The following is a 15,400-nucleotide window of genomic DNA, read 5'->3' on the forward strand; positions in this document are numbered from 1 at the left end:
GTTATTACACTTCATGTTCTGAACTTGATTTAAAGTGGGGGAAAATGTGTAAACTGATCACAGACTTTAAACATACAATTGAGCTATAGCTCATAAATAAATAAAATAAGAATGGAATTAAAAGATAATGTTAGAATTGCTCAAAATACTGTTATTAAAAAGAGTATCGATTTTTATTTTCATTCTTAACAGAGGAATTGTAGTACATGGTCGGGGAGAGACATCACAGGGAAATGACAAGCATGTGACTGATCTTCATTCCTGAGGAACTGTGCCTTCATCAACCCAAGGAGCCATCATCAGATACAGAGCTGTGCACAGGTCCTTCAGGTACATACAGGTTTTGAATTTCCCTTTGCAAAGTTAAGATACAAAAGCAAAGCAGTTTTCCCTCCAATTTTTTTTTTCCAAAGATCTCATCCCTTTACTTGAGGGGGGGGGGGAAGGGGGGAAGGGCAGAGGGAGAGGGAGAAACAAACTCCCTGCTGAGCAAGAAGCCCAATGTGGGGTTGATCCCAGGACCCCAGGATCATGACCTGAGCCAAAATCAAGAGTCAGATTCTTAACTGATTGAGCCACCCAGACACCCCTACCCTAAAACTCTTTGAATCTTGGTCTCATAATCCTCATCTTGCTGTGTCTACCTAAGGTATCACATCATGATCTTCACTGAGTCCTAACCAAGTACCCCCATTCCATACCAGGCAAACAATAAACTCAGCTTTACCCTAGCAACGGTTGTTCTGATGATATATCGGAAGCAGCATTCAACAGGCTCAGCTCCTGAAAGACTTCTTTGCAGGAGCAGTGGAATTCCAGACTCCTCCATCCTCTGCCAAGATGCACTACCCTTGCTCCAAGCTCCTCAACCCAGGAGGTTCCCTCTTACCCCCAGATACCATGTGGGGGTGTGGCTCTTTTAGAGGCTGGCAGATTCGAGTGGGTTTCATCTGTGCGGGAAGAATTGGCCCACTGGCCCACTGTATAAACCGTCGCCTCTGAATGCCATTCCTGGAGATGGAGTATTGCTGAAGACCCAAGCCCATTGTTAACCACTTTCTTATTTAATTATTATTCAAGTGGGCAGCAGATGCACTCCAGGGCAGTGACTGCTGGGGCAAGGTCATTTTTGAATAAGAGGAGAGTTCAGATGCAGTTGACTTTTTGTTCAGGCAGAAATGTTATTTTCTAACACGTTATTATTATCTCTTATATCTCTAGTATTACCCTCAAATGTTTCCATGTTTTGTATGATTACTATCTCTACAGACACTTGGAAGAATGCTGATTTTGCATCCCAGCTGAAGATGATAAAATATTTACCATCTCTCTCTGGCTGGCTGTCTCTCTCTCTTTTTGTTACAGCTAATTCAATATAAGAAAGAAGACTTGCTTGGGAACGACTGAGTGCTCTTGGCTTTGCTTGCTGACCATTTCCTCTACCAGCTGGAAATACAATGCCCCATTAACACTAACCATGCCTACTTGTCCAAACAACATTCTGGCTGCTTGTAACAATTGGCACAGATGCTGAAAGGTTTGTTAATGTTTTTCAGATCCCCAAACATGTAGCGTATCTTTATGCTCCTTGCAATTGGTTTTGCTTCAGTGGCCCTGGAGGTGTTTATGGATACTGGCATGCTAAATATCATCAATAAAAAGTTTATTTTTTGGGAAAAAAAAATCTCAATTATAAGTTCTTCATTTTGTCCAAAAAATACTTTCCTGGTATTTTTCTCTTTTTTGTCATCACAGGTAGGTGGAGTGAATCATTACATTGTATAAAACTGCTGCTAAAGTGTTTCCCTGGTGAGAAAAGCCAACTTACGGACTAATGTCCTTGTCCCTCCTGACTAGTTCTCATAGTCTAGTCTAGTCACAGGATGCATCTGTCTACCACTCGCCATAGACGTCTTTATGGTGTTTTTGCTTCCTCTGTCTAATATAAAAGAAGACACTGAAGTACTCTAGGACCCGGCCACCTACATCAGTTTGTGGGGGGTCCTTCATGATTTACTACAGTGCCTCATTACTGTTCTGATTATTTCTCAATTATACTCAAAATGCAAAGCTATCACCAGATGGCAGAAACAATAGGCCCCAAATGGAGTCACTTTTGCTAAAGCCCCATGTCAGCAAATCAAGACTTAATACCAACTGCAGTTTCAGCCTTTAACCAGTGAATGTGACCTTTAACCAGTCAATCTGGACTTACCTGGTCAGAGCTAGTGAGGTAACCTGCTGAGCCCCTCTCTTCCCCCAAAGGAAGGTGATCTTGCTGAAACAATCCACTCTTTGCTAGAACAACTTCCTTGCTTCACCTCCTTCTGCCTACAGAAGTCTTTCATTTTGTACAGCTCCTCAGAGCTCCTTTCTATCTGCCAGATGGGATGCTGCCCAATTCATGAATCACTGGATAAAGCCAATAAGATCTTTAAATTTACTCAGTTGACTTTCGATTTTTTTAAACAGTGGGAACAGAGAAAGAAAATGACCTCTTCTCATCCTTCTCCTAAATGGAGAAAAGTTAATCAAAACTTGGAGCTTATTAAAGGCCATTTTCATTTGAACAGCCCACTGAGTGTCAGTACCTTTTACATCTTGCCCTGAAAGGACTTCCACTTTGGACTCTGTTGAATGGAAAATTGTGGAACTTTAGAACTAAAGGAACCCAAATGCTTTCACTATATGTCTCATTCATTCATTCATTCATTCATTCATTCATTCATCAATACTAATTCAATGCCTACATAACAGAAGTAATGTTTCTGTTCTCTGCAAATCATATTGTTCCATGCAATGAATCAATGCCATAGATTCCTATAAGCTAAAGGCAAATAACGCAAGGTCAGTCATCAGCTAGTCCCTTATGAAATAAGAGTCTGGAAAGCTGGGCCTTGTTGAGAGAAGAGATAAATTCCAACTGTTCCTTTTACATGCAGATAGGAAATACTGGAGATCTGAACATAAGGCATAAGCAAAGAGGACTCATGCTAGATATAAAGGAAGCATAAACAGAAAGAGTTAGGGGTCCCCCCACCAAAGAAAGATGCGATAGAGCTTCAGTGACCTATGAGAAGTCCTTTAGGTCCCCAGCTATCTTTTCTGATCTACTTGCACAAGCACACTTCTTGTAGAACTTCCTAGGATGTGTCAGAATCACAAAGACATGCAAAAACCACTAATCTCTACCAGGCCAGGGAATAGCCTGTTTGCATCAGAGACAATCAATCAGTGGTAAAACCACCCAGTGCTGTTTCAAAAGTAAGCAAGGACCTGCAGTGGGCTCCAAGATACGGACCCCAAGACTCCAGGCAGTTTATATTGTTCTTGAGCTCCAGGAGCATGTCCAGAGCCCCTTCCCCTTGTCTGACAGCTACCTCTGCTTCACTATACCATCAGGCCCCTAAAAGGAGCACAAACTTCATTAACATAACATAGGATGAACGCATAGCCATGTTTTCTAAGTATGTCTACACAATCTGTCTGTCTACAAGTGATGACAAAGCTCCTCTTTCTGAATATTCATCCTCAATTTTATTTTATTTTATTTTATTTTATTTTATCCTAAACTTTAAATAAAAAGAACCTGCTCATGCAGAACCTGCTCATGCTTGCTTGGGGGGAGGGAGGTGGTGGTCATAGTTTTGGAAGTTATTCCCTGTGATCTCCTTATTTGCTGCAAATGAAGTTTTCTTTGTGTGACAACTCCCCTTGGGGTAGTCTCCACTTGGAATTCACCAAGGAGCAAACTCACATTAGTTCAGTTACAGAAGTTTCCACCAGCTGAGAGGAGGAAATAAAGAGCCTTTGGCAGAAGAGACAGAGAGAGGGGAATAGAGGCTCTCATGTGAGGTCCTGGCTTCACCCCCCAGGCCTGAAATCCCAAGTTTCAGGTGGATTGAGGAGGAAGCTGAAGGTGGATGTGACCCCTCTGCCCACATGAGGCCAAAGGAAAAATGTAGAAATGGCCACAAGGGGTGCCAAGCTGGCTCAGTGGGTGGAATGTGTGACTTGATCTTGGGATTTTGCCACATTGGGCATGGAGCCTACTTGAAAATAAAACCTTAAAAGAATAGAATAGGCATGCAGAGGGCACCTCCTATGTCATCAAGTCTCCTGTAGCTCCCATGTGTCCCTGATGTTTGGAGGGTGTAGAAAGGTGACAGCTAGCTGACAGGGTTGGAGCAGGGTCCAGCAAGTGGGGAAGTGACCCCATAGCAGGGGCTGCAAAGACTTTCCAGGCTTCCTAGGCTGGGCATCAAGTGAGAGGTGCCACCAGACTGCTGGGATCTATAGGGCTGGCAAGAGCCAAACGCCCAAGGAGCAATCCTACCTGGCTTGTACTGTGAGGAGAGGTTCCAAGTTACATGAGCAGAGATCCTCAGCACAGGCAGTGACAGGCAGTATCTGATGCCCAAAGACAAGAAAGACAGTGTCCCCTGTCAGATGAAAGCATGCGGTCCACCCCTGCCACCTGGACACAGCTTAGGAAGTAGGAAGAAGGGGACTCTAGGAAGAAGGGAGAAAACTCTGGTAGGGAATTTGAACATTAAATTTGACTGAATATTTATCCCAAAGAGACTGAAATTATCTAGAAAAGACCAGAAACATGAATTAGCAAGATCAAGTTTATTTTTTTCCCCTTCCTGTTTCTTACCAGGATGGTATTCATTTTAGATAATACAGAAATTTACATTTTCTTACACTATTTTAATATACTTTAAATGCTTCTTGTTCTCTCAGTTCCATCCAGAGCAAGCATTTTGTTCTCTGTTGGATTATGTGTGTGTGTGTGGGGGGGGGAGCATGTCACAACATGGGGATAATACTGTGATAGCTCGTGGCCTTCTGGGTACTGAATCCTCATCTCCATTACTTCCCCAACACACACTTTAGGCTTATGCTCAGCTCATTGACCCAGTTCTTGAGCCACCCCTTCAGAGGGCAAAGCATGTGATTGCCAGCCTCAGTTCATTCCCTACTTATTGGAACTGGATTCATGGTATCTCCAAAGACCTGCAATGGGTCCCTCCTGCTTCTGAGTGGCAGCATTTTCTAGGGCTCTTCTTGTCCTATCCCTCAGTCCGTGATCCTCCCTCCTCATTCCAACCAGTCTTCTTCTCTGTTAGTCTAGTCCTCACCAGGACTCAAGTCTTGCAAAAGACCCAAATTCCTTTGATCAGAACCCAATCTCCTGCTTGGTTCTTTCCAGCCAACTCCTCCCTTTTCTGGAGAATCACTCCTGTTTCTTCAATCTTTTATAAATAACCATTTGCCCAAAGTGCTAAGGCCTCTGACTCCCTCACTTCAAAATCTGGGTAGCAGTAGGGTTCACCCATGTCAATTTCCCCATCCTGCTGAGCTCTTCTCAGGAAGTGGAAATGGGCCCTGGCTCACATTTCTATGACCCCCGACCGACAGCAAAGTGAGTCGGGAGAGACACTTAACCCAACCAGGGCAATCAGATGCCTTCCCCTGAGAGTATGTGTACCTCAAAGACTCCAGGTAGGTCCTGCTGGGCACCTGATGGATACTACCTAGAGCTGGTTTTAAGGGCCTGCTCATGTAACTCACAGTGCAGTCTAGGCAACTGACATTTGCTTGAGCTCTACAGCTCTAAGTTTACACTTTTAAGGAGGCTCCAGAGGGTGGCAGATGCTCATGCCAGACAGGTGTACAATGCCACACCTGTCCCTCAGTTACCCTGGGGAATAACTCTGAGTTGCAAGGGGGCACTGGGCTCAGTGAGATGGCCCTGCAGATTGCCAGACCAGCCAAGTACAGAACCTCGTTAGCCTTATACACATATACGAGTGAAACGCTGAGCTTGGAGACAAGAGACTTATCCACACCTGAGCACAACTTGAGTAGGACTTTGTGGTTTATAATCTTCTACTTCTGCCCGTCAGGATAATGTTACTGATCTTCACTATACATTCTTTTTTTTTTTTTTTTTAAGATTTTACTTATTTATTCATGAGAAACACACACAGAGAGAGGCAGAGAAATAGACAGAGGGAGAAGCAGACTCCTCACAGGGAGCCCGATGCGGGACTAGATCCTCAGACCTGGGGTCACAACCTGAGCCCAAGGCAGATACTCAATGGCTGAGCCACCCAGGCATCCCTTCACTATACATTCTGATGGATATTCTGTCTTCTAGCTCTTTTAGAAAAGTAAAATTTTATTTAGCCAAACAGTGTCTGTATCTGATCTTTCCAAACAGTGTCTGTATCTGATCTTTCCATTAGACTAGGTCACTCCCTGTTGATGCAGAGGTTGTAGAGCACTCCAATGGGACGTGGTGAAAACCTGGAGCTGTTTTTGTGGACATGGCTGCTATAAACATTGGGGTGCAGGTGTCCCACTGTTTCATTGCATCTATATCTTTGGGGTAAATCCACAGCAGTGCAATTGCTGGGTCGTAGGGCACCCCAATGTTTATAGCAGCAATGTCCACAATAGCCAGACTGTGGAAGGAGCCTCGGTATCCATCGAAAGATGAATGGATAAAGACGATGTGGTCTATGGATACAATGGAATATTACTCAGCATTAGAAATGACAAATACCCACCATTTGCTTCAACGTGGATGGGACTAGAGGGTATTATGCTGAGTGAAGTAAGTCAATTGGAGAAGGACAAACACTATATGGTCTCATTCATTTGGGGAATATAAAAAATAGTAAAAGGGAATAAAGGGGAAAGGAGAGAAAATGAATGGGAAATATCAGAGAGGGTGGCAAAACATGAGAGACTCCTAACTCTGGGAAATGAACAAGAGGTGGTGGAAAGGGAGGTGGGCGGGGGTTGGGGTGACTGAGTGACGGGCACCGAGGGGGGTACTTGACAGGATGAGCACTGGGTGTTATGCTATATGTAGGCAAACTGAACTCCAATTAAAAAAAAAGAAAAAAAGAAAAGAAAAGAAAAGGAAAGAAAAGGAAAGGAAAGGAAAGGAAAGGAAAGGAAAGGAAAGGAAAGAAAAGAAAAGAAAAGAAAAGAAAAGAAAAGAAAAGAAAAGAAAAGAAAAGAAAACCCAGAGCTGCTTTTATTATTCTTGCCAAAGGTTCATGATGGAGGCCAGCTCCACATGCAGGAGGGTGGGACAGGTGCTGGGATGCGGCCAGGCAAACACCATCTTCTCTGGGATGAGAGAAGACAAGGCTGTGGTGGGAGCTCCAAGAGCTCTACTGCCTCCTGAGGCCCCACTGAGGGGCTACTCCTTCCTGTCCCCAGGTCCCAGGCAGCCAGCTCTGGGGGAGTCTGTACAACTTCCCTAGCCTTTGGCATCATGGAGAGTAAAGGGAGCTGTGTTGGCTGACCTTTGAGTGTGCAGTGAAGCCGTCCAGAAACCCTGAGAGAGAAATGGATTTTTGAACTCACTGGCTTTGAAGACTCCATCTGCCACCTGCCCTGGCAAGGTCAGGGTGTGCTGGATGCAGCCTGGAGGCAACTGCCAGACCTCTGCAGGGGTCGGGGTTCAGTCCTAACCTGGTCCCTCAGCCCCCAGCAGTGAAGAGCCTCTGGCAGGTCAGCCTCCCTTTATACTAAATCCTACTTACCCCATGTCTTCTCTCTTCCCTTTCTCTCATTCATTCATACACACACATATGTACACACACACACACACAAACACACCCACACATACAGAACTGGGATTTAGTTGCTGTTTTTGTTTTAAAGCAGAAAAATGTAAAGGTTTTTAGATAGTACAAGGAGAGGGGAGAAGAAACAGAATTTAAGCACCTGCACCTACGTCCAGTCATGTCTCAAGTGACCCCTCCCCCCAATCCATTGGGGGCATTTCCAACCTCCCTTTTACCCTCTGTGACAAACATTATGGATGATAGGACCATGAAGACACACAGCAGTCCCTCACAATGTGCGACATACAGAATAACGACCATAATGGAGAACCTCACAGAGTGCTTATTATGTGTCACCACGGTGCTCTCACACTTGGGAGACAGTTGCTGTTATGGCCACTTTGCAGATGGGAAAACTGAGATTCAGAAAGGGAAAAACAAACAACTTGCAAGTGGCAGCACAGGGATTTGAACCCAGGTCCGTTCAGTTCCACAGTGAACACCTCTACCTTATGGCTCAGCCTCCTGCCACTTCTGTCCTTAGAGCTGTCATGGTGACCCTCTCGATCCTGCTTGTCATCTCCTCTGGTACCAGTGTCCCACTTCTGCTAGCTGCACTTTATTTTTGAAAGGTAAAGTATTGCTTCCATTCTCAGGATGCATGTGGAGCCCTGGGTACATACTTCAAAGAGACAGGAAGCAACTGGGCAGAGACAGTTGCTTGCCCCTCACATGGGTGCTCCAGCATGTTGTTCTGCTGCAGCAGTTGAGAAACTACTGGTGTGCCAGCTGGAGTCACTCTAGTTGCTGCAAAAGACAACTCCCAAGTTTCAGCAGTTTAACCCTAAAAACATCGATTTCTCACTTACATAGCTGTCATACACACATTTGCAAAAAGCCAAGTGCTCAGGGTTTAGGGAATATCTCCTAGGTGAGTAAAGTCAGACAGTGTTTTTTCCTTGGCAGTGAAGGAAGCTCCCAAAGCCCGCTTTCTACACTTCCTGTCGGGTACCATGCATGCGCTGCCAGTTGGGCCCAGCGTGCAACACACCACCCATCCTTACTTCCCAGCAAAGGGCATTGAGAAGGAGTGGCTTGTGCACTGAATCGGGGCTCCTGTCTCAGCCTTACACCAGACCCCTAAACCTCACTCCTTCCCCATCCTGTGTCTAAGAAGCAGAGAGCTCTGTGACACTCCAGATTATAAGCAAGAATTATAGTCAGCAGTGACTCATTAGTGTGCAAAAAGTCTATTACAACTGCTCTGATGGCCACTGCTACTGACAGACTCAGGCGGTATAATAAGCCCACACGTGGACTCCTTTGAGAGCGAGCTCCACGAGAAGCTGAAGAAGCAAGGGGCAGTTGGGTCAGTTTCCATCTCTCAGCTACTTCTCAGGTGCTTCCCAGGGACTGTGGGTCTCCCTTAGGGATTAATTTTGAGTCCAGGAAAGAAAGAGTCCTGGCTTCGATGGCTCAGGGGCAAAGGTGTCCCCAGGGACCTGTAAATGAGGGGGCCCTAGGTGCTGCTCAAATACACCCAGAGGCCCTGAAGCTTAGAATCAATCCATAAGGCCCATACTACTCTTCTCCTTTGGCATCACCTCCAACAAAGGAAAGACTGTCCCTTCCTCCCCAGGCCTGCTGCCTCTCCACAGCCGCCCCGCATGTCAACTTCAACCTAAGGCTCCTGACTCTCAGTGGCAGCAGGTCTCACACTGACAAGGCTCTTGCCTTGGCCTCTCAGGATGGCTTTGCAGGGAGCAGAGTTGCCGGCACTGGGAGAATAAGAGGGATGTTTTCTGCCTGGAAGTCATGCTCCCTGGAGTCCCGGGTCTTGGGGGCTCACTTCCCTTCACTTACCAAGAGCAGGAGGTGAGAACACTTCTTGGGCAATCTCACCTCCTTCCTCTGTGTGCTCCTGCAGCACCTACTGTGGGTTTAAGCTTATGACCGTACATTTTAATGATTAGTTTGCATGCCTTCTTCTGTCTCCCTTGTGGTCTATAAGCTCTTCAGGGGAAGGCTGCTTATTCACATCTATTTTCTCACAAATGTGACCTAGTGAATGCAATTTGTTTTTGAGAGAATGAGTCAGTAAATAAAAATGAGAGTGGGCCAGTGGGGGATGCATAAAATGAGAAGTAAGTGATGGGCGGAAATGAATGAACGTGTGCGGCAGAATGATGGTCCACCGTATGCAAGTATTCACTCCTCTCTTCTTCCTTGCGCACAGAACCCTGGTTTTTAGTTGGGCATATTTCCAACCAACAAAAGAATCCATTTCCCATATGTGGCCATGTGACTGTTCTATGACTAAGTTAAATATAGGTAGATGTGTTGCACAAGACATCAAGGAAAATCCTTTCAAAGAAAATGTGTGTGCTTTTGTCTTTTGTCTTTTTCAACTTTTCTGTAACCTGGAAGATTTGTGATGGTTGGAGCTTAGCAGCCATGTTATTCAATGAGGTAACCTCAAAACAAAACCAAACCCATAAACCCATACTCGGGCAGTGAAGCAGAAAGACAGAAGTCTAGGTCTCTGTTGATCAGAGAGCCACTATAACACCTAGACTGCCTTCTTCTGGACCTTTTTTTAGGTAAGAGAGAGAGAAATTTCCATTGCATTTTTTTTTTTTTTAATCACAGGTAGTTGAGTCTGCTACTAATCAGCTTGTCCAGAATCATAGGTTAATGCTAGAGCCAGTCCTGGAATCCAGGCCTCCTCCCTCCCAGTCTCCAGTTCTTTCTGATGCTACACATAAGTCACCATATGGCAACCTGAAACTCCACACTCATCCAGATCTTGCAGATACCTTCCAAATGTCAACCCAAAGCCAACAAACAGGGAATCAGAAAATCCTGATTTTTGAAGACAATCAAAGTGAGGGATGAGTGATCCATGTTTAAAACCTACTAGACAGGTGGGGCACATAGATTCAACCTCAGATTGAATGCAATTTCCAACAGCCCCAGGAAAGGCAACCAGAGAAACCCGTCAGTGACCACAGACCCTGGTACACTCACACTTTTGGTGGCTCCTGCATTTTAACAGCAAAGCATTTATTCTTCCATAAAGTGGAACATGTGGGAGTAGGGTCTCACCTCCACCAGGGAATGCCAGTGTGCGATGGGCTTCCGAGGATATGACAACATTTCACTCCAGTGGTCTCTGCCCAGCCTCTCAGCTTCGTTGCCTACTTGACACACGCCGATGATCTCATTATGACCTACACTGTGAAAATGGCCCACAATAATTTTTGCTTAAAATTTTGGTATGCAACAGCAACAACTACTCAATTAAATGAGTGGGAATTAGGGAAAGGGTGGTTTTTTTCATTCCCTCATTTAAAACTACAGGACCAGCATAACAGGTAATAGAACTTGGGATCCAATACTGTACTTGGTGGTACAGAGAGGAGGAGCAGAGTATGGCCATTATACATCTCAGCTTTTGTCACACTGGCATGGCTTGGCTTGTTCTTGATGCCTGCTAAGGATGACTCTAATTCTAGAACTAGGCTGACCTCTAGGTCTTCAAACCTATATACCAAAGAGGAGACCATCTGAAAGGAGTTCCTTGCATTAATGGCTGCTCAAATTCCCATAAGAGGCAACCAAGTATGGGTAAGGGAGAAGTGCTGTGGAGGGCAGCTGTGGTCTTGAGCTTATAAAGAGGGCAGGGTGGAGATAGCTCCTGGGTCTTCTTGCAACCCCTCTCTTCAGAGAACATGTATTCTCATGCCCTATGCTCTTTCCTTCCAAGCTCATCAGTGCTTCTTTGATCCAACTTGATTTCCCTACTATAGAAAGATAATTTCGCCTGTGTAACATTAGGGTTAATACTTCTGAAACTTTCCCTGGGTATGTCCCTGCCTCAGGACAATTTGTCCTCCTTAGCAGTTTTTGGTTAGAAGTCATCTGCATACCTACAATGATAGGACCCATCCTTTAACTCTTTGGGATCCAAACTCATGGACTTTCTTTTCCCTTCCTGCAAAGATGAATGGTTTTTCTCCTTATTTGTTTGTAGGGAATAAGAGTGAGACATGGGTGGGGGAGAGTGAGGGATATTCGAGTCTATGCTCATTAAAATCAGTTGCATGCAGAAGCCCCATGAATTCTGCTATGGATTTTTCCAGGCAGATTCATGAGTTTACTGAGAATTGAATTGAAGCAGAGCTCATATAATCAGATTTGTCGATGCGGGAAACTTGGCAATCGCTTGAAAAAAGCTGGCCTAGGTTTCCACGGTTGGTGGGCAATGGCCCCTCCTGTGGCCTGACACTATTGGTGTTGCATTTCCTGCAGGGAGGACAGGATGAGGTCTATCGCTGGATGTGGGCTGTCACACCCATGGGCAGCTGAGCCAACCCATGGGCTCCCTGCGTTGGAAAATGGGTCTGCTTGACCTAGGCATCAGCTAGAAAGAGTGTTCAGGGAGCTGAAGCTGCCTTACTGACATTTCAGGGGTATGTGGGAAAATTCGTGGCTACAAATAATATTTATAAGATTCTATCAGAAGTCAGAATGATTTTTTATAATTGTGCCCAGACCACGTGGGAGGTTTCCAATTAAAAAGAGACTGCATTTCAGTCTAATGACTGGTTTAACATGTCTAATTCCCTGTTGGTACTTCCTTTGCATATTAAAATGACTGTTTTTCAAATCTGTCCTTTAAATACACAATTGGCTACAATGCAGGCTATAAATATCTCTTCTGTGCTGTATTAATTAGAAAGTCGAGCATCTTATACATTTTAATGTACCCTGTCATCCATACTGATTCTAGCATTTTCAAGAGAACATTTCTGTTTGCTTTCAGACTTAAGTGGATGGAAATGATCTTTATTAAACACATTGAGAGAAGGGAAAAAATAACAGAGTTATGTATTTAGAAATGCAGCTAAAGGAATCACTCTTCTATTTTGAGTGGAATCTTCCCAAAAAGGCCAGGCAGGATTGCACGGGAGAATATTAAGAGCGGTGGGGCCACGGTTTTCCAGGCTGAGATTCTGAGGAGTGTGCAGGGCCAGAGAAGGGATGAGGCTGGGAGGTGGGGAGGGTGGGGAGGGTGGGGAAGGAGAAAGAAATGAAAAGGGGGAGAGCAAACCACTACAGCAAGGTTTGGAAAATGCTGGCTCCTGGTCAGTCAGCTTTCCCCATGGGGCTCATCTGACTCGGTTCCCACAGCATGGGACCCCAGCTAAGAGTCTGTGGCCACACGCCCCCTCTGCCCTCCCTGCCCTGAGCATGGAAGAGCCACCCTGAGAGAGAGCTCCAGGCATCTCACCGGTCGTAGTCCATGACGGCTATGGACAAGTGGATTTGGTCAATGTTCTCAGGGGGGACGTCAAAGACTATGGCTTCGTTGTAAACAGGATTCAGAGTGTTCCTCTTGGTGGATGTTTTCCTTTTCTTCAGTCGTCTGCCATCACACATCAGGGACACTTTCACGTAGGGATCTGTACAACCATGAGAAGCAGAAAGGATAAATGTGAGGATAAATGTGGATCTGGGGGCCAGTTTCATCACGGCAGAGCTCCACGGACTGTGGGATGCAGAACTCCCTTACCTGCCTATCGACGGGAGTTGAGGATTTTAATTAATATGATGCCTGGGCAGTGATGAGAGTTAGGATAATTAAGACATTCATTCAAGAAAAAGCAAAGGACTCCTCAAAGTGTGTGGAATTTAAAGATAGTGTGAAAACATCTGTTACCGAATAAGAAAACATTCCAGCTCTATGCAAGACCTGCCTGGCTTCCATGGGAAGAGACATCAAGGTGTTCCAAGGCAGGGGAAATGGGCTGCAGGCCTCGACTCTGGGCCACCCCAGAGACTCTTCCTAAACATTAGGTCTTTAGGAAAGGGATGGACAGGATATCTAGATGACAGGGAGAGTTGGGGGAGAGCAGGGGCCTCGAGCCCCAGAGCTGCCTGCAGCTGCAAGGAAAGGAAGGCCAAAGACTTGCCTGCGGTGCAACACAAGCACAGGGTGACAGGTGACAAGGCTGGTCTCTGCTTCCAGTGGGACTTTCTGGTTCCACCTCACTATCCTTCTGCTCAGTGGGTGGGTTCTCTCTCTTTACCTGCATAACCATGCACTGCCCTGACTGCCCGTACACCGTCCAGGAGGGACTCAGAAGGGGCCACATCTTTTTTTCTCTTGGAAAAATACTGAAGGACAGTAAACAGGATATATTGCATCCAATACACTTTGGTTTCTGTGATCAATAGCCAGTGGACTGGGTGTTTTAGGACCGTATTTTGAGAGCCTCTGCAGAGGCTGCTTATAAACTTATATAGAAAGAACTGCATGTTGAGGCATTTTTGGTTTAGGGTTTAGAATTTAAGTGTACATGCTTGATTCACTGGTAATACCAAATTATACAGCTCATTGATGGGCCTTTTTTGAGGATATAAGATTGTTTTCAATCTTCGTAGGCCTGAGATGGTAACTGTTTATATCTGAGGAAGGACCCAGTTAGATAAGCTGTATCAGCATGTGCAAACTATAGGATTAGTTCACAATCATGGTGAAGAAGACCTAAGACAGAATAATAATGATTATTCACATTAGATAGCATTTAGTATGTGCCAGGTACTATTCTTACAATTTTATATGCATTAACTTATTTAATCTTACAACAAGCCGATGAGGCAGATACTGTTATTACTCTCATTTTACAGAAGGAGAGTCTAAAGTGCAGAGAGGTTAAGGGACTTGCCCAAGGTCACACAGCCATGAGGTCTAGCACTGGGACTGAACCTAGGTAGTTTGGTTCCATGCACCTCGTTACTCTACTAGAGACTTCATGAGCACTACATTAGAAGCCTATGAGGAAGTCCGAATTTGAGAATGTCCTACCTGATGCTCCTGTTATGTCCATTGCCTTTAAATTCCTTGCTTTTATAACGGTAATGGTCAGCCTGCCAGCAGTTGGAAGATAGCAGAGGGAAAACATCAACTCTCCAAGATCCACATTGTCCTGTGAGAAAGCACAAACTGATGCATTAGAAAGTGTCCTGAGCCTGGTCTGTACACGGATCAGCTGTGGGGCAGCCCTGGAAGGGATAGCACTTCTGCTCATCTTGTGAGTCCCCGGTATCTCTCCCTTCATGTCAGTCACACGGAGAGGAACAGGTGCTTGGACTTGGGGGTCCCTGCCCCCAAGGAAGTACAGCCCCTGCTCAGATGGCAGGGCTAAGGAGCCATGCAGGGCCTCTACCACTCTCTAGCTGGCAGCTTGCAGCCCTGCTCAGCCTCACATAGGTCCCTGCAGCCCTGAATGTAGCCCCCAGGGATGAAGCCCCCAAAGCCTCAACTCTTCTCCACAGAGTCCCCCATGTGGCTCCATTCACAGTCCCACCACAATCCCCCAGGGTCCCCAGGACAAAGCTGCCTGAAGAGCTGCTCTATAGGTGTGCACAGCCCCACCAACAGCCCAGACATACTCTGCACACAGCCCCACACTGCCTTCTGCAGCGTCTCAAACAGCTCCCCATTTAGTCCCTCCCTGCTTCCTCTAGAGCTTCCCCCATAGTTTTTCCCACAGGCCCCACATCAGTCCACAAAGTCCTTCAGATAGTCAGCAGCCATATACCTCCTTCCTTTACAGTCCTACATACGCCCTAACACAGGACTGCCATACTTCCACACACTCCTGCAAACACTGCACCCCCAAAACACACACTGGTGCATGCACGTGCACACACACACACACACACAGACACAACCCTCCACCCACCAGAGCACTGCACACAAACTGGTCATATACTATGTGTGTAGGCCAACATACAGTTCT

At 45.6% G+C, this 15,400-nt stretch overlaps 1 protein-coding gene across 2 annotated transcripts in view; it reads right to left on the reverse strand.

Annotated features, from left to right (window-relative positions):
• The window catches only part of SYT9 (synaptotagmin 9), a 191,589-nt gene that overhangs the window by 39,955 nt on the left and 136,234 nt on the right, over window positions 1-15,400 (reverse strand). The window contains exons 4-6 of one of the 2 annotated variants that reach the window (XR_013362115.1): window positions 14,464-14,584; window positions 12,886-13,057; window positions 10,698-10,822 (exon numbers count right to left, since the gene is read on the reverse strand). Coding sequence is in view for 1 of the 2 variants with exons in the window: in XM_077866640.1 (XP_077722766.1) it covers window positions 10,698-10,827; window positions 12,886-13,057; window positions 14,464-14,584 (423 nt within the window). In the remaining variant the exon portion in view is untranslated. Of the gene's footprint in view, window positions 1-10,697; window positions 10,828-12,885; window positions 13,058-14,463; window positions 14,585-15,400 lie in introns of both variants that reach the window. The other variant, XM_077866640.1, reaches the window with a different exon arrangement.

This window comes from Canis aureus, chromosome 23 (genome assembly GCF_053574225.1).
Source record: "Canis aureus isolate CA01 chromosome 23, VMU_Caureus_v.1.0, whole genome shotgun sequence".
In the NCBI taxonomy this organism is placed as follows: Eukaryota; Metazoa; Chordata; class Mammalia; order Carnivora; family Canidae; genus Canis; species Canis aureus.